This window comes from Durio zibethinus, chromosome 23 (genome assembly GCF_047325235.1).
Source record: "Durio zibethinus cultivar Kanyao isolate XHJ-2024 chromosome 23, ASM4732523v1, whole genome shotgun sequence".
NCBI lineage: Eukaryota > Viridiplantae > Streptophyta > Magnoliopsida > Malvales > Malvaceae > Durio > Durio zibethinus.
Window position 1 is genome coordinate 13,243,429 of NC_143184.1, and position 20,364 is coordinate 13,263,792.

Here is a 20,364-nt window from a genome sequence, read left to right on the forward strand (position 1 = left end):
AAAGTGAAAAATTGAAAATGGTGGTGTTGGTTGAGGTTGGAGCTGGGACCCAAGTGGGGTTGGAGAAGATAGGGGCTGTTCATGCACGGGGGGACACGAGACGTTTGCAAACAAAGGGTAATTCCAGCGCCAAAATTTCGCTGTTCGTTACACGCTAAATTTCATATGAAGGTAATCCAACTAATACCTAAATCTATTTCGATCATTAAATTTTATCTATTCAGATTGCTAAAATTTATTAAATATATCAAAATTGATCATCTTAACAGATTTTATTTAAATTTTAACAAAAAATTAATATCTTTGCCCCATTATCAGCCATATTAACTAATTAAATCTATATAATTTTATGAAAGATAGTTAAATTTTTATTCAATTTTCAAATATATCTATGAACTTTAATTCGTTACCATAATCTACAATGTCACTGAAATTGTCAAGTGTATCAAATTTGATTGTTTTAATAAATTTCATTTAAAATAAAAATTAATAAAAGAAAATGTCCTTACAATTTAATTAAAGTAGCAATATTTTAAGAAAAACAAATATACACCAAGAGGTCCGTCTACTTTTGATTTACTAAATTTTTTTCTTTTGATTTTCTTTGGGTATGAGAGAATTTTTAGTTACATAAAAAATCTGAATATTATTTGGCTGATTTCAATAATTAGATTTTATTTAACTTTTATTTGAATGATATTTATTAAAATGAACTAATTTGATATATTTAACAAATTTTAGTGATCTTGTAGTAACAATTAAAGTTTAATGACCTATTTAAAAATTAAATGAAAGTTTAATGACCTTTTATGAAATTATATAAGTTTAATTAGTTAATGTAGCTGATGATATGGCAACCCTATCATTTTTCAGTGAAAATTTGAATGAATTTTGTTAGGATAACCAATTTTGATATACTTAACAAACTTTAATGATCAAAATAAAACAAATTAAAATTTAGTAGCTAAAATGAGATTATAGTATAAATTAAGTGATCTTTGATAAAATTTACCCATTGGTACATTCTCTCGTTTCTGTTTTGATTTTTTTCTCTGAGATTAGTAAGGTTAAATATAATTTAAAGATATACTTTCCTATATATGGATTCTAATATATTCTAAATTTTAGGATTAAATACATATTTAGCCCTTAAATTTTAAATTTTGTCTTATTAATACCTAAATTTTTTTTTTCACATTGGTATCTCGGACTAACATCGTTAGTCAATTTTATTAAAGTAACATGAATATCCAATAAAATGTTAACACGTGTCAAAAAAATTCAATCAGTACCATATCATTATTGCTATGTCAGTATAAAAAAATTTAAAAAAAAAACTATAAATTAAAAAATATTTTCAAAAAATTCTAAAAGAATATTCATAATTTTTAAAAAGTTTTTAATATTTTTTTATGTTGACATTACAATGATGATGTGACGCTAATTAGACTTTTTTATACATGTCAACATTTTATTAGATATTAATATCACGTTAGTAAAGTTGACTAATGATGTTAGTCAAAGGTACCTACGTAATAACATTTGAAAGTTTAGGTACTAATATGACAAAAAATTCTTTACCAATGTGACCAAAATTTTAAAGTTTAAGGGTCAAATATATATTTAACTCTAAATTTTATTACCTTCAAAAAAAACTTTTGAATTTTGGCTGAAAAAATCTAAAATTTATTATTCTATTTAAAAATATAGATCAAATTTGCCCCTAATATTTGAATTTATGTAATTTTTTAATTTGTTTCAAAATGATTAAAAGTATAGGTATCTATAAATCAAGTTTCTCACGACTCAATTTGATCTTAAATACAATGTTTTAAACTTAAGCTTAGTTCAAAAATATCTTATATAAATAACTAATATATTTTTTTATTAAATTTAAATTTTAAAATATATTTAAAATATAATTATATTTTATATTTTAATAATAATTCTAAATAGACGATCTAAGTTTGAGCTTGAATTTTAAAGGTACAAATCGTATTTGACACAATTGATTTTCCTCGTAAGCATATTTAATTAAAAGTTAACTATTGAAAACATTTAATGGAAAATCACATACTATATATATATAATATATATATATATTAAATACTAATATGACTCTTATTATAAGTGTCAAATAGGTTGTGCTAGGCCGACAAGTCCATTAATAAAATTAATTCATGTGTTAATGAGTTATGTCGCGTCAACTTTATTATTTAACATGTCATACCGATACAATTCATAAAAATTGAAAATATTGCCCAGCATGACACTTGACCCACATACTTTATGGGCCATGCCATGCTTAGCATGATATTATTTTTTTAAGCCTAATCAAGCCATAGTCCATTAATAGTTTCTTAAACTTTTATCATTTTTTTAGGAATTTTTTCTTTATTTTTCAACTATTTTTAAAAATTAGTATACGAAATAAATACATGAGGCACATAATTTATATAATTCAATAAAATATCTATATTTACTAGTAAAGTTAAAAGAATCAACCAAAATAGTATGAAAATTAACAAACACTAATATTACATATTGAAATAAAAAAAAAAAGATATCACAATATTATTTTATTTTTCATTTTTACCATATAAGGATTCATTTATATCACGCATTTTGTTTTATTCTTGGTTTTTTCATAATCAATTTTTAAATAATATACATTTCATAATTTTTTTTAAGAAAATGTTAAATCAAAATGAAAAAGTTATAATTTTTTCTATTAATAGTTTAAATATTTTATAAGTAGATTTAATGATACAATTTAATTTCTAAAAATTATTAACATAAAGTGTCAAAATAATCAAAGAACATCTATTTTACGAAAAGAGTAGCATCAAATGTAACTAAAGACTAGTAAACTATGCTCATTTATAACATTTATTGGTCAATACAACATAGCACATTAGTGCTTGTGTGTCAAATTGAGCCAATCCATGTGTCATGTGTTGGCACTGGCCCTTGACAAGTTGTGCTGTGCCAACCTAATGGACCCAAAATCTCTAGTCCAGTTTTGACACAAGTATATGAGTTTTACTTGGTACAACCCACGATTTTAGCAATGGGTCGTGGTGCCAAAATACAGTCTATGCTGTACCAAATCATGTCATGTCATAAGCTGCCAAGCACATTTGACACCTATAGTCTTACAATATACATTTTCCATTGGAATGGTATCTAAAAAAATAACATTTGCATCTAGTTACCCAAACCTTCATTCCTTTATATACTTTGATACTTCTAACTAACATAGTCAAGTTGCTTATATAACATGACATGTATCAACAAAAATACTACGTCATTTGTAAAGTTCATTGCTAAGTCACCATTTAAATAAAAATTCACAAAAAAATATAAAATATGATTTTTTTATTCAAAATTAACAAAAAGAAAAATAAAAAACAAAAAAAAGGAAAAGATCGTGAAAAAATAAAGAAAGAAGGAAATAGGAAAAAGATATGGAGAAAGAGAAGCAAGGTGTTGCCATGAGTTTTAAGGCGGGATCGATAATGGCATAACCACCGTAGAGAGACTGGGGTCAATTGATCAATTAACTCCACTCAACTTTTAAAAATAAACAATTTATATATAATTAATATTAAAAAATTAATGATTTTTTACATAAACACCACTAAAAATTATTAAAATTTATTAAGAAAAAGGTAAAAATAAAATTTATCTTCACTTTTACATTTATTTTAATTAAAAAGTTATAATAATTTTCTTTCAATATGAGTATAAGTTTAAATTGTGAGTACTAAAAAAATTTTAAATTGTATTTCTATTTTTTTTAGGATAAATTACATATATATATATTTTATGGTTAAACGCAATTTAAATTTATCTTCTGAGATTTAAAATATGACATTTAATTACTTTGTGATTTTTATTTATTATATTATATCCAAAACCGTTACTTTTTTTTATTATTTTCATTTTCTTCATCTTCAATTCATTTTATCTCTCTAAAATCAAATAAATTCTCTTTCTATAAAAGTTGTCTTTAATAAAACTTATTTTTCTTGGTTCTCCTCTCTCTAATGCTTCAATTTTTTTTTTTTTTTTTTGCAATAGCTCTTTCTTTTTTAGTTAAGTTCTTTGCTTTCTTTTTATAATTGAAGAAAACAAAATCTCATATTTCATTGAAACTCGTCATCACCATCCACTGTGTTATCATTGTCGGTTATCACTATTGTCCTTCATCACTAGTGACCATTACCATAAACTGAAAAAAAAAAAAAAAAAACCCCAATGCTAAAGTAAAAAAACCCATTGTGCTGTAACACTTTTTTCTACCAATAATGCCTCATTCTTTTACTCTAAAAAGAAAATCTTGAAAACAACCAAATCCAAAATCACTGAAAAACTCTTCTTAAAAAAACTAAAAAAGCAATATCAAACTAAGACCTAAATTTTTTATTTTGCTTTTGGATGTTCCTGTTAATGGTGTTCTTTAGCTATGTTGATTGTTCTTGTTTGAGATTTTTAATTTTTTTACTTATCTGTTTGTATGCAAATTTTAAGTTGTGTCTTTTTGGGAATGAAATTTTTGCTATTAAGAATTATATCAAGCATCAAATAAATAATTAATTTTCATTCAGTAGCCATACCAATTTTCAGGGACTACCATTAACAGAACAAATAGCCTAAAAGAAACTTAGAAGTAAACCTAATAACCACTAGAAAAAACTCACAGAACTTAAATCCACCATAAATTACTCATACCCAATAAACCTATAAAGTAACCACAAATCCACATAACAGCCATAACAACTTATCAGCAAGGGTTTTTTCTGTGAATTTCGATTTGAATTTTTAAAAAATTTTTTAGCTTTTAAAACAGAGATGAAAAGAGGAAGAAGGAGAAGATTAACTGGCAACACACACCACAATAATATACTTTTCCAACATTTAATCCCCTAGTTGTTGAATTGTAAAAAATTCATGCTTTCAGTCCAATTTTTCTTTGAAAACTTTGAGTTTGAGAAATAACAAACAAAAAAAAATGTGAGGAAAGAGCTATGATTTATTGACTAGGCGTTAATAGCGTTAATAAAAATTAATGGAATGTTATAGATACACAGCTCAGGGTAATTAAATATCTCTTTTTAAACCTCAAAGGGACAAACTCAAATCGCTTTAAACTTCAAGGTATATTTATGTAATTTACCTTTTTTTTAATTAGTCATATTTTCAATCTTATTTTAATTTTAATTTGCGACTTGTTTTTTTATTGAAATTTTGTCTTCACTTTGTTGTTATCACACTTACTAGCTACAATTTTTTCTTTAATTATCTCCATAATATATATTATATATAAGTTTGATCCAATTTATATATGATTGTTTTGTTATACTCAATATAATAATTATTTCATACATAGTTAGTTACTTAATAATACAAATGTAATCTCATTATAAAAAAAATTTGTATCATCATTAACTTATATTATTTTTTAACATTTTTGATTGGTATAAGAGAAACTTTTTTTAAAAAAATCCCTTATATAACACCGCTAATGAACAATTGAGATAAATTTTCATTATGAATAAATTATAAAAAAAATGTATTTATTTAAAAATTATATTATATTGTGACATATTTTATTTTATATTTAATTTTATCAATATTTTATTAAGTTCCTTGAGATGTATCTATTTATTTATCTCTTGACTTGAAATGGGGGTAGGTATATAAAAGAATCTTATAATGTTATTTCTTAATGCCCTTTTTTTTTTCTTCCCATCATAGTTATTTCTTATTTCACAAATACTTGCCATGGTAAGGAAGAAGGGAGGAATAAGCATACTTAGAAAAGCATAGTACAATAGATAGTTGTATGCTACGTTCGAGAAAGATGAATCAATCCCAAAAAAGAATCTATTGATTCTCTCTCTATTGGTTGGACTGTAATCCCACCAACATAAGTTTTTTATTATGTTATCAGAGATTGACACTCTTAACTAAAGTTGATTAATGGTTTAAAAATACAAAATATTTCTAATCATTGACGTCGACACGAGTGTTTTGTGCAATTGACACAAATTATTATTGCAACTATCTCTCTTAGGAGATATAGTTGATTTCAAATAGGGAAGAGAAAAAAATTTGAAAAAATAAAAAATTAATTTTAAATTATAGTGTTTGATTTAATTTGATCAATTTTTTTTTTTAAAATCAAATTTGAGTAATAAACTTATATATTAAGTTCAAATTAAATTTTGAATCCAGATATGAAAAATAAAAAAAAAATTGAATTGAATTAAACAAATTATATATTTTTATTAATTTTTATATATATTTAAAATTTTTATATAAAATAAAAAAACTTATTATATATATAAATCTATTTAAATATATTAAAATTTTTATTAAAATAATATATAAAAAATTTAAAAATTAATAAACTGAATTAAACTGATAAAATTCAGTTCATATTGATTTAAAAAAAATTCAATTTAGATTCGATTTGAATTTAAAAATTTATAATATTATGTATTATTTAAAAAATTCGAATCAAAGTTAATTGAATTGAATCTAATTTAATTTAAACATCATGTATCTAATTTTAAATGAGCCTAAGATGATAATATAATTGATTAATTCATCGATCAAAATTAAAATTAGGAGTTCCAACAAATTTGTCCTTTTTAGACAAAATTTTGAACAAATTTGAGAACTTCGAATTTGATCTAGATCTTATTTTATTTATTGACTCAAAAGCGGAGCTGATTGTGCTTCCACAATGCTTACATCTAACGCAAGCATGGCCGCATTAATCTCCGTCACCGCTACCCTCCAATCGATGACATGGCTCGTATGTGCTTACACCACTTGTCACCCCTCATACAACCTTTTATCTTTCCAAAATTACTTTTCTTTCCTTACAAAACACCGATTTCTTTGACAATTTTCTTTCCAAAATTGCTTAACCAACTCCCACAGCACAAGCCCAACCGCCGCCCAAAACCCAAGACTTTCCCTTTTTCCACCGCCATGGATCCACCTCCCACCACCCCTAAGCTACGTCTAATGTGTAGCCACGGCGGCCACATAATCCCACGCCCACAGACCAAATCCCTTTACTACGCCGGCGGTGAAAACCGCATCATCACTTTCCCCACCACCACCACCACCACCACCGCCACCCTTACTCTTTCTTCTCTCACCACCCACCTTTCTACCGTCCTCCACGTCGCCACCCCGTTTGTTCTCAAATACCAACTTCCTGGTCACGACCTCGACTCACTCATTTCCATCTCAACTGATGATGATCTTCAAATCATGTTAGAAGAGCATAGCAGACTTTCTTCTAATACTGCTACTCCTTCACGTATCAGACTATTTCTTTTTCCAGTTGTCAATGGCGGTAACGCTGAGTTGAGTCATCCCAAAAGGGAGAGTTGGTTTATTGATGCTTTGAGGAGTGCAAGAGTGGGATTTGGAGGGGAAAGTGGTGAACAAGCTGAGTCTATTGTTTTGGAAACTTCTTCTTTTGGCTCTACTTCTTCTTCGCTTTCTTTGTCCAATTTGCCTCCAATCAAACCCTCATCAGATTCAATACCAAGGTTAAAAAAAGAGTTTTTTTTTTTTTTTGGGTCTTTTTTATATGTGAAATGAAAGTAATTTTACAGTGTAAATGAGCATTTCATTTTTTTTTTAATTACCTTTTGTTTTTGCTTCATGCTCCTATTTCGCTAAAGAGGTAAGCTGGGACCCATATTATTTGAGCCTTCTGAGAAAATAAAAAGAACCCAGAAAAGAAAAAGTTTGAGGAGATTTTGGTGATTCCTATTGTTTTGATTCCTCTTGGTTAATGAGGGGAGGCGAATATGATAGAAAACTGAAGTTTTTTAAGGGAAGGAATAGGGAATGAACTCATTAGTACATAGATAGTTTGAGTAAACAGGTATCCCAAAGGCTTAATCTGATAGGAAAAGGCTTGAATGTTATGTTTAAATCTCAAATAGAAGGGATGAAAAACTTGATAATCAAATTTCTAAATTAAAAAATTGCTGCTTAAACTTGTTGGGATAGGTAGCAACTTTTATCATAGTCAGTTTGTTTCAGATAGAACTGAAATGACACTACTAGCTGCTGTAGATTGACCTTTGAAGTTTAACACCGTATATCTTCAAGGTCAATAATTTGATACTCTTTTGCTTCCTTTGATGATGCACTTTTATTGTGCTGGTTCGGTTATTGATTTTATAATTTTTGTCTGTCTTTCCAACAGTGATGATTGTGTTGGGAGTGCTGTTCCTAGTGTGCAGACTGGAACTTGTCAAGACCAAGTTTGCCCCATTGCTGCAATAGATAATAAAGTCTCATTGAACCCTTTTGAATCAGACAAGAAAATTGCTGATCCTTCCTTTGGGATTGAGATGCATAAACCAATTCAGGCGTCTGGGTTTCCATTAAATCTGATGGATCTACCTCAGCAGCCAAAACTATTTATTCGCGAGGGTACCCATTACGTGCCGCAAAATATGCCTGGAATACAGCCAGTTACATCATATTACCCTATGTATCATCCGGTGCTGCAGCAACAACATCTCTATTATCAGACCAATCAACCCTACCCACTGTATTACTTTCCTGTTGCCCCAACTCAATCTTACAATATACCTGTGGAGCATGGTATGATTCAGGCATCTAGTATTGGCTCTGGTCAGCCCCAAACTCAACCAAATGCTTCGTGGATTCCAACTCAAATGGTTCTCAAGGAGGTTGCAACGGTAACTCAACCTGTAGCTGAGTTAACCTCACAACAATGCAAAAACATTCCAGCAGCACATCCAGTTATTCGTGCACCACATACCGAAACAGAAACAATGCTTGCAGGTGCTCAAATTCAGCACCAACCTCAATCATTTGGTGTTGCTGCTGGTGAAACAGCCAATTACACTAACAAAGTTGATGATGACCCTGCTCGTGTACAAATATACAAATCTCAGCCTCCACCCCCAATGTTGCCTTCAAAGTACCAAACCATGACCAAAGCCACAACATTACTTTTGTCTGAGGCTCTGGCAAAGTTACATACAATCAATGCTGAGCAACAGATCAGAACATCAGAACCACAATGATTCGTTCTCCAACAGGGAAAACAATTTTGGTAGTGGTGTCTTGGTAACTTTTGGTCGTTCTACCTTGGTTCTGATTTTGGTAGTGGTATGTGTAACCTGCCTGCCATCTAAATAGACAATATGGTGTTTCTTCTTTTAACTTACTTGTTTTGTTCCTTTTTTTGTTTGTTTGATTTGTTTATTTGTTTTTCTCGAATGTTCTTGAGATTATAGTATTCCACACAAAGTGTTGTATGGTTGAATTGTCTCTCCTGATCTTGGTTTTGTTAGTAAATGAGGGTGCACTCATCCCTTTTCTGAAAAATAGAACCTTTGGTTATGTAATCTTACTAATGGAATGAGGCTTTTCATTATGGATGTTGAATATTTGCCTATCTCTTTTCTAAAAGCACAAATAGATACTTCTGACTGTAAAGAGAAAGCAAAAGGGATATTTTTTGTCTATATGTTGTTAACTATTCAAATTACAATCATTATAGGTGTAGAGTTTATTACAGTTCCACTCTTGGTGCAAATAGTTACCCCTATCTATGTTTATTGCTTGCTAAAACTGCGATTAGTTGCATATGAGGACTACCAACCCTACATCTGCCATGATTTTGACAGTTATTCTTGTCTTTTTGATTGTGGGTCTACAGCTGTGTGTTTTCATCATTTTGGCAAACACTCATCTTGGCTGGAATCTTCTGGAAATGGGAACCAGGCAACCCATTTTCTTGCCATCTGCATTTGCTGCTTTCACCACTAAACCTCTTGATGAAAGAGGTCCTTCTTGTTGAACATTAATTTTAATATTTCTTTCTCAACCACATGTCCTCTTGTAGCCAAAACTTAAATCCTTGATGCAAAGAAGGTTTTTTTTCAATGTTTAAGTAACCAAAACTGGTTCCATTGATATTTGACTCCTTTAGATTTATTATATAACTTTTCTTCAAATTAACTATTGTTGTTTCTGTAACAGTTGAGACTGGACATATTAGTAGGTATTCTTTCCATACCATGTTTTTAACCTTTCATAATTCGCCAGCCTTAACACTGTTTCCGTAGTAAAACCACTTCAGTTGATCATTTAATATTTTTCAAACTTATTCATTTCATTTTATCTTAGTATGAGTTTATATTTGATACATCGTCAGTATATAAATTTTATTTATTGTCAGTCAATTGGATAATGTCATTTTATTAATGTATAAATATCAATTTTTAAAATAAATATACAAAAAATTAATATTTTTAAAAAATTTATTTATTAGTGAGATGACATTGCATTAAATGTAAACCCAGAATATCAAACGTTAATCCAGCATAGGTTATCTTTAGTTTCAGGAACTAATGCTGCAAATGGAAAGAAACAGCGATTAGCTTTATTTCTTTGGATAGAATTTTAATGTTAACCCCCTGCTTATTTACTGAGTAGTGAACTAGAAATTGCATTCCATGTTTCTTGTAGGATTCATGGCCATATTCTACTGACTAAGCTCGGGTTGAAGCTGTAAAATTGCACAACCAGAGGTCCAGAGTCCTTGAATGCTTGGTTTAATTTAGAAATCTGAAAAACTTTTCTCTGCATTAATTCTAGAGTTCCTGGACCTTGATGCCGTCATGAGCCCTTGTTTTGTTTTCTACTAGCTATAATTTCAATCTCAATACTGAATTATTCATTGCTGAGTGTATGTATGATTTATTGATTCCTTATAAGCTTAACAATAGAATTTCAAAGAATCAAACGAATGAAATATTTTGCTTATGCTACTAACTTTGATTGTATAGAGATTGTGGAGTTAGCTATATATTGAGATTTTCAGGAATCCATCGTCATACTTAAAAAAGAAAAAAAGAGTTCATTAGGAACAGTGTATTAGATGTACTTGAAATTGAAAAACACTACCTGAAACACAGATCTGTTTTGTATTCATTTTCTGGTTTAACTTTCATTTCTTAACGTTCAGCCGGAGTATTAATGCTACATATCTAAACCTGTTTGCCTATACCATGTTGAAAGCAAAATAAATTATTCAAACCCCCACATTTCAGTTGTGTATATAGTGAGCAGGTTTAAATCGGAATTATTTGCTCCTAAAGTAGGATTATAACAAAAATTATTTAATTAACCATTGGTTTAAGTCCAAAATTCGGATCGTCTATGTGGAACTGGGCTTCTTATAATTACTGTAATGGTCTTGTACATGCTGCCTTAATTTTGTGGAGGAGTATTGTTTGGTTGTCTGTAAATTTCTGTGAAACTGTCGTCTCCAATAAATTCACTACTGCAGAGCACACATGTTCGGTACATATAAATATAAAAAAAAAAAAAAATCTTTCCCGATTATGTTCTTGATTTAGAAGCAGAGTCACTTTGAGAAAATATTAAAACTTGAAGAATAAAGGATGAATGAGAATAACACATTCCTTTTAAATCAAATGCGATATTTCGGTCTGTAAATGCCATATTAAAGCTGAATCAACAATTAAGCAAGGTAAAGGGGACGTGAACATGTAAAACCACTACTTGGGATGGAACAATTATTCTATCCTGTAAACAAGTAGTCTGCAGTCATTTACATGACTTTCACAGAAACTCAGCCACAATTGCATTTGTAATGCCTCAATCACTCTGTTGAATATCAAGTTTTTGTTAAGAAATGCGAGCGCATAAGAAACTTGGAAAGCAAGCAGTTATTGAGAAAACACCACTTCAACTGTTAGGCATCAAATGCTTGTAGTATGCAACATTTTCCATTTTAAACACAAAGATTTACCTGCACTTTACACACATCTTTGTCAACTTCCTTACTGCTAAAAAACTAGGCTAAATTTGGCATCATCGTTCTTTTCTTTTTAATGATGAATGGTGCTGATCCACTCACCTGTATTGGAGGCGATGCAGGCTTAGGAAACTTTGCTTGTGCTAATGGGGTCGAATTACCATTGCTTTTCATGGATCTTCTGTGAAATGGTGATTGCCTGTTTTGTGTATCCACATTTTTCTCATGAGTCTGTCTCCAGTCCCTTAATTCTTTCTGTATCATTTTTTTTTGCTGAAAGTGACCTCTCCGTTCCATATACCTCATGCTCCTCCTCTACTCTCATCTCTCTAAGATCTCTGTGAGCTATTTCAGTTTTCATCAATATCTTCCTCTCACCTGCCTTTAAAGCTTCAATCCATGCCTGTGCTGCAGCAACCTTCTTATCAGCAATTTCTTCAGCTCCAACCACACGTCCAGTTAAATACTCGTACTCAAATTTTGAGATAGTGATTGTGGAACTCTGGTTTGATGCTGAAGCTCTAGATTGCATTGTAGTCTCTATGAGATATCTCAACTTTTCTAGAGCTAAACCTTCTGATGACTTAACTGCCTCAAGTTCTTGCATAGCTGCCTGCAATCTTTCCTCAGTTGAGTCTATTTGAGACTCAGTTTTCTGGATTTCTGCCTTAATAGTTGCAATGTCTTCAGTAATAAGCACCTTCTCTTTCTTTGATGCCTCTGTTTCTGTCATTAACCGTTCAAGGGTGAGGGAAAGATTGGTCACAATTGATTTCGCCTTTTCTTCGGCTGCAATTACTGATTCCAACTTGGATTTTGCTCCGAGTAGCTTTGAATTGAGACTTTGAACTTTCAAATCTGCTTTTTCTTCTGTTTTTTTCGACCGTGCTGTTTCTTCTTTTACATGTTTCAGCTCATTTCTTATGATATCCATAGAGGATGCATACTGAAAACCTTCTTCTCTAGTTGCAGCCAATTCTTTCTTAGCAGCCTCCAACTCTTTTATGACTGACTCTAAAGAAGGTGAAGGTTCCAGGTCCTCAGCATTTTGAAAACTGTGATCTGGTTGCTTCAAGCCATCACTTCTTTGAACCATTTTGTCTAGTTTCTTAACTTGCTTTAGCTCATCTTCAAAGAGATTAATATCAGACAAAGTTACAGCCAAATTTTGTTCCAACTCTTTGGATTGATCAATCTCTTCAATTGTGTCCTTCATTTTCGTCTTTGTTTCCTCCATACTAAATGAGAATTCACCGGCTCCTTTTTCTGTTTGAGCTTCAATTTCTCCAACTTCTTTCAGAGCCTCAATCCGGGCCAATTCAACCAGCACATGTTCCTCATTAGCTGCCTCAATTTGCTTCCTGAGCGCTTCAACAGAGCTAGCATTAGACCACATTTTCAAGCTTGAGTTTTCCAAATCCTTCTCTGCTCTTGCTTTCTCTCCCATAACATAAGCCATGTCAAGCTTAAGTTTACTCAATTCTTGTTTCACCAATTCCAGTTCTCTCATAACTTCTGCATACTGATAACTGTCAGTGCCGCTGACAGCCAATGCCTTCTGTTCAAGATTTCCATTCATCCTTAAAGATTCAATGTCTCTCATCCTTGCCTTAGCCTTAAAATTTGATTCCTCAATCATTGAAGCCAGCTCCTTAACAGTTTTCCTTGCACGAAAGAGTTCAGATTCTGCTTTAACCTTATCTGATTCTGCAGCTCTTCTACTCTCTTTGTATCGACTCGTATCCCTTCTTGCCTTACGAAGCTCTCTTGCTCTTGAAGAAGGATTCTTAACAGTTATTATCCCACAATGACAACTTTGTCAGTCAGATTGAAAAATTATAAATTCCATTGCATAAAAAGCAAGAGGGTTTTCATAGTAGTAGGAAAATTATACCTCTGGAAAATCCTCCTGGGGTTTCTTCAATGAAGAATTACCAACAGGAATCCTCTCTCCATACATACTAACAGCAGCTTTAACTGATCCATTTCTTCTTCTTTCTTCATTCCTTCTATTCATTTTTAACCTGTTCCATTGACAAATCCAAAACAAAATGTATAAAATACTCAAACATAGGCCTGGAATTCCCACTCAGCAGAATCTTCCCACAAGGCAAAGAGATTAAAAATGGGCAAACTGAGACTGAAAAAGGAAGTTAAACCTATGTAAGAAAAGATGTAGAGTTAACAAGAAGTAGATTGAGAACATACCAAGAAATTGTAAGTTGAGTTAGAACACAGAAACTGGTGCCTGGAAACCTGTAATGATATTGCAAATTGTTGGAAGGAAAGTGCTTTTGGGATGAGTTATAATGCAAAGGTCGTTAAGTCCAATGAGGCAAATACCAAGGAAATGGAATACAATGTAAAACGGCAGACAGGAAAAAACAATAGTGTGAATGCTGATGAGTGGCTAATGTTATTCTTGGATGCAACGGCAGCCATCGCTTTTGTTACAACTCGTCATTCGTGTTTTTCTATTTGATTGCATATAAGAGCATAATGTAAAATATAAAAATTATTATATCATAAATTTTTTAATATTTTAAAAATAAAATATATTTTTAATTTAAATTAATATTATGAATAGTTTTTAAATTTTAATAAAATATTTAATATAATATTTAAATTTAAAATTTTTTTAATATGATACGTGAATTATGAAATATTAATTAATATAAATTTTATTCTTAATGTAATTAACTTTAAATAATGATACGTAATAAACAAATAATTCATAAAATATTATATTAATAGATAAATTTATAATTTAAATATAAAATTAGATATTTTTAAAATTAAAATTTTTACTATATTTTATGAATTATTCATAATATTAGTCATTTTTATTTTTATCAAATTTATATATGATTTTGTTAAAATTTAAAGTTATATTACTTTTATAGATTTTTTGTATTTTGTCAAATATTGTATTTAAAATAATTTTTGTTACCCATTTTAGCACCAATTATTTGTCAAAGCTTTATGTTTTGGTATAGAAATTAGGCTGTTTTTGGCCATGAGGGGAATATTCAGGCAAATAAATATTTAAAACATCCAATAAAGAAACCTCGGTATCTAGTTGGCAACTGGCAAGTGTAGAAAATGGGACAAACTATGAAGAGACATGAAATTGTCCGGAAAAATCATTGTTTTTTCTCCAACTTCCATAGACAATACATCAATGGGCTTTGTTTGTTAAGCTGACATAATCCTACAAGTTTTAACATGATTACTGGCCTATTGTCAATGTTAAGACAGAGGGAATATTACGAGAGGAAGAGGCTGTGGTGAGCAAACAAGCTGCATAGATGAATTTAAAAATTATTTTATTTAAAATTATTTAATTCAATTAGTTTATATAATAATATAAAAATAATATCAAATAAATTTAAAAATCAAATCACAATACATATAATTTTTTGAAAACTTTTGAAAAAAAAAAATCAGATAAATCAAAAGAAAAAACAAAGAGAAACCAGTTGTCAATTTAATCAAGGAGATAAGAGGCAAAAGGCAACTTTATTGTGCTTCGAGGTAACGACAGAGCTAAAACTGTCACAGCAATCAAAGGTAACCGAGCAACCACGATTTTAGAAGCTAATCCACATCACTGGCAAGAAGAGTAAATTAGGATGAAAAAAAAAATCGAAATATCAAAAATCAATTTGAAATTATATTATTTATATTAAATTGGATCGATTTTTTTTATTTATTTGGATCAAATTTAAAAATTAAATATGTATATTAAATTTAAATTGAATGTGTATATTAAGTTCAAAATAAAAAAAATTAAATCGAATTAAATTATATATATTTTTAATTTATATATATATTTTTAATTTTTATAAAATAAAAATAATATTTTTATATCAAAATTTATTTAAATATATTAAAATTTTAAATTAAAATAATATATAAAAATAAAAAAAATTAAATTTTAAAAATTAATAACTTAAACTAAATCGAATTCATAAAATTTAATTTAATTTAATTCAAATTCAAATTAAATTTTAAAAATTTATAATATTATGTAATACTAAAAAAAAATTTAATCTGATCTGATTTAAACATTATCACCTTTAGAGTAAATGCCATTCAACTTTATTCGTAAAACGTTGATAAAGGCCTGAGTGCTTCCACCCATTTTCTTTTCGCAACCAACTTCCTTTGTTTTTCATTTTAGGCTGAGCGTATTTCATGAAAAATGATATTTAAAAATTATTTTTTATATTTATTTGAAAAAAAAATTAATTGATCAACAAAAAATATTTATTAATTAATAAAAATGAGATATTTTTTTATAAATTGTCTTCTAATTTTGAAAAGAAAATGATAATTTTTTTAAAAAATTATTTATAAAAATAATTATTTATCAAGTTCGTTAGTATAGTTTTTTACACAAGTTGACTTTAAACATAATTTTTTAAATTTATGTATAATTTCATTGGACTTAAAGTATTATTATATTAATAATAAATATTTTTATTTAATTTTACATAAAATTATTGATACTAAAAATCTTCTAATATTTAATTTTAAATATTTTATAGTTCTTCTCAGGACAAATCTTGGATGTGATATTTGAAGATCATATTAGATTTGATCTAATAAAAAATATTATTATATTAATAAAAAATATTTTTAATTAATTTTAATGAAAAAATTAAAATGTCAACATTAAAAGTCTTTTGATATTTTAATATTAAATATTTTATATTGTAGATTATGAAACATAAATATTTTTAATATTTGAATAATAAATAGTATTATATTATTTTAGTATTAAATATTAATATAGTAAATAATATTTTTATTATATTGGTAATAAATATTAATTTAAAATAATAATATTATTTTAATAATACAAACATTTTTAATCAATCAATTTGTATATTATTTTTATATTTTATTGACTAATGTATTTATATTACTGTTTTAATAATAAATAAAAATAAATGATAATTTGTTATGATATATAAGAATAGATAATTTCAACATAAAATATAACTATTTTAATAGTATAAGTATTTTTAATATTTAAATAATAAATATTACTATTTTAATGTTATTACATTAATAAAAAATATTTTAAAAATAATAATATCATTTAAAATATTTTAAAATATTAATATAAATAATAAATAGTTTTGTTATAATAGTTTAATCTTAATATAATATTTTAATACAAAATATAATTATTTTTTAGTATTAATAATTTTAATAATTAATAATTTTTAATATTTTAATAGTTATGTCAATATTATTTAAAAAAACAAAAGACAACTAAATGACAAAAAATAATTTTTGTTGAGTCATCCAAATAATAAAAAAATCTTTTTTTTTTTCAAAAAATACATTTTAAAAATCAATTTTTCTGATACAAACAGAGTTTTACAGATTTGCTATTCTTGTACTAGCAAAAGAAAGGTTTTAAAGTGTATATAATTTATTTTGATTTTGGTTATTAGCATGTTATTTCTTTAAGTGTTAGTAAAATTATTTTATAGGTAATTATAGGCATAGCCAAAAGAATTTTTATTGAGGTCATATTTTAATGTTATATTTGACACATAAGATTAGTTAAAGAATAAAATCTTAATTATCCTATAATTTGTTTGTTATGTATTTAAATAAAAAGATTAAATTATTGGAAGGATTTGCTATATTATGCCAATAGGATAACTATTATTTGAAAATGTAAGAGATTATTTTTAATCTATGATATTAAACTTACATATCTTATTATACCTTTAAAAATTATATCAATAATTTAAATTATATAAATTTTAAAAATGCATAATTTTAATCAATAAATAAATTATCCTATTTTAATTCTTGCACTCATCAAATATAAGATATGATGATATTATTTAATCTAATCATATTCATAATATTAATTTATTCTATCATATCATAATCTTATATATCAAACATCACCTAACTTTATTATATATACATATTATTATATATACATTATATTGTTAACAAAATGTTAAAATAAAACATTTTAAGTTTAAAGACTATAAAATATATTACTTAATTAACAACCTTAAGAAAATCAAATTAACCACCAAGCAATCTAAAATCAACATTTGATGGAACTTAAAGCTTCCTTCTTAAGATTGAGACAAGGTTTCATTAGCAAATAAATAATATTTTCAAATAATTAAAAGTCAAACATTAATATATGTGATAATATATTTGAAAATATATCACATTTTAACATTTTAATCAAATATTTTAATTAGTGGTCAAATTGTATCAAGTAAAAAATTTATAATCATATATATAATATAAATATTATTTTTTTAATAAATGTTTACCCTTTTTTTTTTAGATTTTCATTAATTTTAATGAGATCAAAATTAGTAAATTGCACAAAATTTTATTAAAATACTAATGCTAAATTAAATTTTTTAAGAATTGAGTGGGATTAATTGACCTCCATGTGGCTACACTACAATACACTATCAAATCTAATATTGAGGTAATCCAAAATAAGTAATATGATTTCTTCACTAAAAGTTATTTCACTGAAGGTTGTTTAATTGAAGATCTATTTTGGTGAATTGAAAGTTTTTTTTTTGCTATAAATACCTTAATTAAAAGCTCTTTTACTGAAAGCCTCTTTCATTGAATGTTAGAATAAAAATAATCCCACAATATTGTTAAAATGTGTGAAACCTAATTATCTTTAAATTTTAATTATTTTTATACAAAATAAACACACATATCAACCTTGATTAATTTCACAATTGAAATGTTCTAAAAAACCTTAGGTTAATGGATTAACTATGAATTAAAAGATCTTTCTCTTAAGTTTTCTTTGAATTATGAGTATTTTTTGTTTTCTTTCATAGTAGACAGTGAACCTAAATTCACTATTCACTACCTAATAGTCTAAACACTCAATAAACAAAGTATTAATACTTTTATATGTAGACATTCAATTTTATTCAGGATATTTTATAATGTCAATTCGAGCTCGCTTTTGCAAATTGGCTTGGATTATCATTCTTTGAGCTCATTACATGGTCAATTTTTTTAGTTGTTTTAGTACGAGGCCCAATGTAGGCTTATAATGTGGCCTAAATGAATGCCTAAAATGGCCTAATGGAAGGCTTGATAAAAGACCCATTCCTAAAATCCATTAATAACCCACAATAAAAAGCCTAAACAAAACACGATATAAAAACCTAATATGGCCTAAAAAAAAAAGTCCAAACCTAAAAATTAGAATCCAAATCAAGTCTAAAATAGCCCTAAAAACGAGAGCCCAAATCAACCACATCATAGCTTATTCAATGGCTTACAATAGAGCTTAAATTGACCACTTTCTTACATGATCTAAACTTAGCCTTTATTGAAAGGGCCGTAATAAGAGGGAAAAGGATAAAAAGGTTTTTGAAGCTCAAATTGAAATTGAAGCAAAAGAAAACGGATAGGAAGAAGGACTACAAGGTGGAAATCCAAACTTAAAATCAAAGAAAAAGAAAAGAAGCCATCATTTGTTATTTTCATGTGAAATTTTCATTCAAAAAAAAAAAATTCAAGGAGACAACCAGCTTGAAAATGGCTGAGAAGCTATAAAAGAAAAAACCTATAGCACAAAAGAAAAAATTATTAGCTTACAGAGTAGTGGAAAGAGAAAAAAAATAAAATTGAAAATTTTGAAGTGGAAGGCTTTGACTATTATAAATGAAAGATGGACTAAGAGCTTGGTGGAGGTTTTTAAAAGGCTTTTGGTTAAGATAAAGTAAAACCAAAAAAAAAAATGAAAAAAAAAAAGCTTTCGAGAATGAAGAAAGAAGAAAAAAAAAAGGGTTTAAGGCCAGCTATCAACAGAAACAAAAGTATTTCTTTTAAACGAAAAACAAAAACAAAAAAGGTAAACTTCCATGATTGTTTCCTTAAAATAGGTTTTTTATTTTCATTTGTTTTTTTCACATATTGCTTCTATTTTTATTTATTGTAGTTGTTGCATATAAGAGCATTGAAATAGAACATTGAAAGAGTTATGAGATATCATTAAGGTGTGAAAGCAGCTTAATCGAATGAACTTAGCTAGGTATGTAGACAATGTTGCAAAAGGATACTTTACATAGAGAATAAAAAAGGTTAACAAAGTTAGGCCTTTACTGATAGATATTTTAGATTAACTACCAATCCTCACATCCAAACCGTATTGACAGCTTTTGAAATTTCCTAACAAGAATTTGATATCTAGATGAAGAGAATAGAGAAAAAGAAAATGGTAATGATGAACTAGGTCAATCAGTTGAGGTATAACTTAATGATGAAATATAATGCATTACAAAATTTAGCCAAAGAATGAAAAAAGGTTGAAAAGGGATTTGAAAGATCTACATAAAAAAAATTAAAGGTTGAGAATGGATGTTGGGCCTTCACGAAGATCCAAGAAGGAGATTGAATATTTGAGAAAAATGATGGAATACTAGAAAGGTAGAGCTCGAGGGAACAAGGATGTTGTCGTCATATTC

General features: G+C 27.7%; 1 protein-coding gene and 1 pseudogene across 4 annotated transcripts; one reads left to right on the forward strand and one right to left on the reverse strand.

Annotated features, from left to right (window-relative positions):
* The first annotated feature begins 6,821 nt into the window (after positions 1-6,821).
* Positions 6,822-10,749, forward strand: LOC111313607 (Octicosapeptide/Phox/Bem1p family protein). 3 transcript variants are annotated; one of them, XM_089752987.1, is made up of 3 exons: positions 6,829-7,577; positions 8,246-9,183; positions 10,549-10,749. In XM_089752987.1, the coding sequence occupies exons 1-2, from the start codon at positions 6,829-6,831 to the stop codon at positions 9,096-9,098; spliced, it is 1,602 nt and encodes a 533-aa protein (XP_089609113.1). In that variant the 3' UTR covers positions 9,099-9,183; positions 10,549-10,749. The 3 variants fall into 3 exon arrangements, with proteins under 3 accessions (XP_022770016.2, XP_089609113.1, XP_089609112.1); XM_089752986.1 differs by lacking the exon at positions 10,549-10,749 and adding an exon at positions 9,737-10,038 and having other exon boundaries at positions 6,830-7,577; XM_022914281.2 differs by lacking the exon at positions 10,549-10,749 and having other exon boundaries at positions 6,822-7,577; positions 8,246-9,462.
* A 786-nt stretch (positions 10,750-11,535) lies between these two features.
* LOC111313210 (protein PLASTID MOVEMENT IMPAIRED 2-like) lies at positions 11,536-14,289 on the reverse strand (annotated as a pseudogene). The gene is made up of 3 exons (XR_016332584.1): positions 14,072-14,289; positions 13,758-13,887; positions 11,536-13,649 (listed from the first exon to the last, which is right to left on the reverse strand). The product of XR_016332584.1 is annotated as a protein PLASTID MOVEMENT IMPAIRED 2-like (transcript).
* Positions 14,290-20,364: the final 6,075 nt, after the last annotated feature.

Coding starts and splice junctions, on each gene's coding strand:
- LOC111313607 (XM_022914281.2), top strand. CDS start 6,829: ATGTGCTTACACCACTTGTCACCCCTCATACAACCTTTTATCTTTCCA. Junction 7,578..8,245: donor TCATCAGATTCAATACCAAG/GTTAAAAAAAGA, acceptor TCTTTCCAACAG/TGATGATTGTGTTGGGAGTG.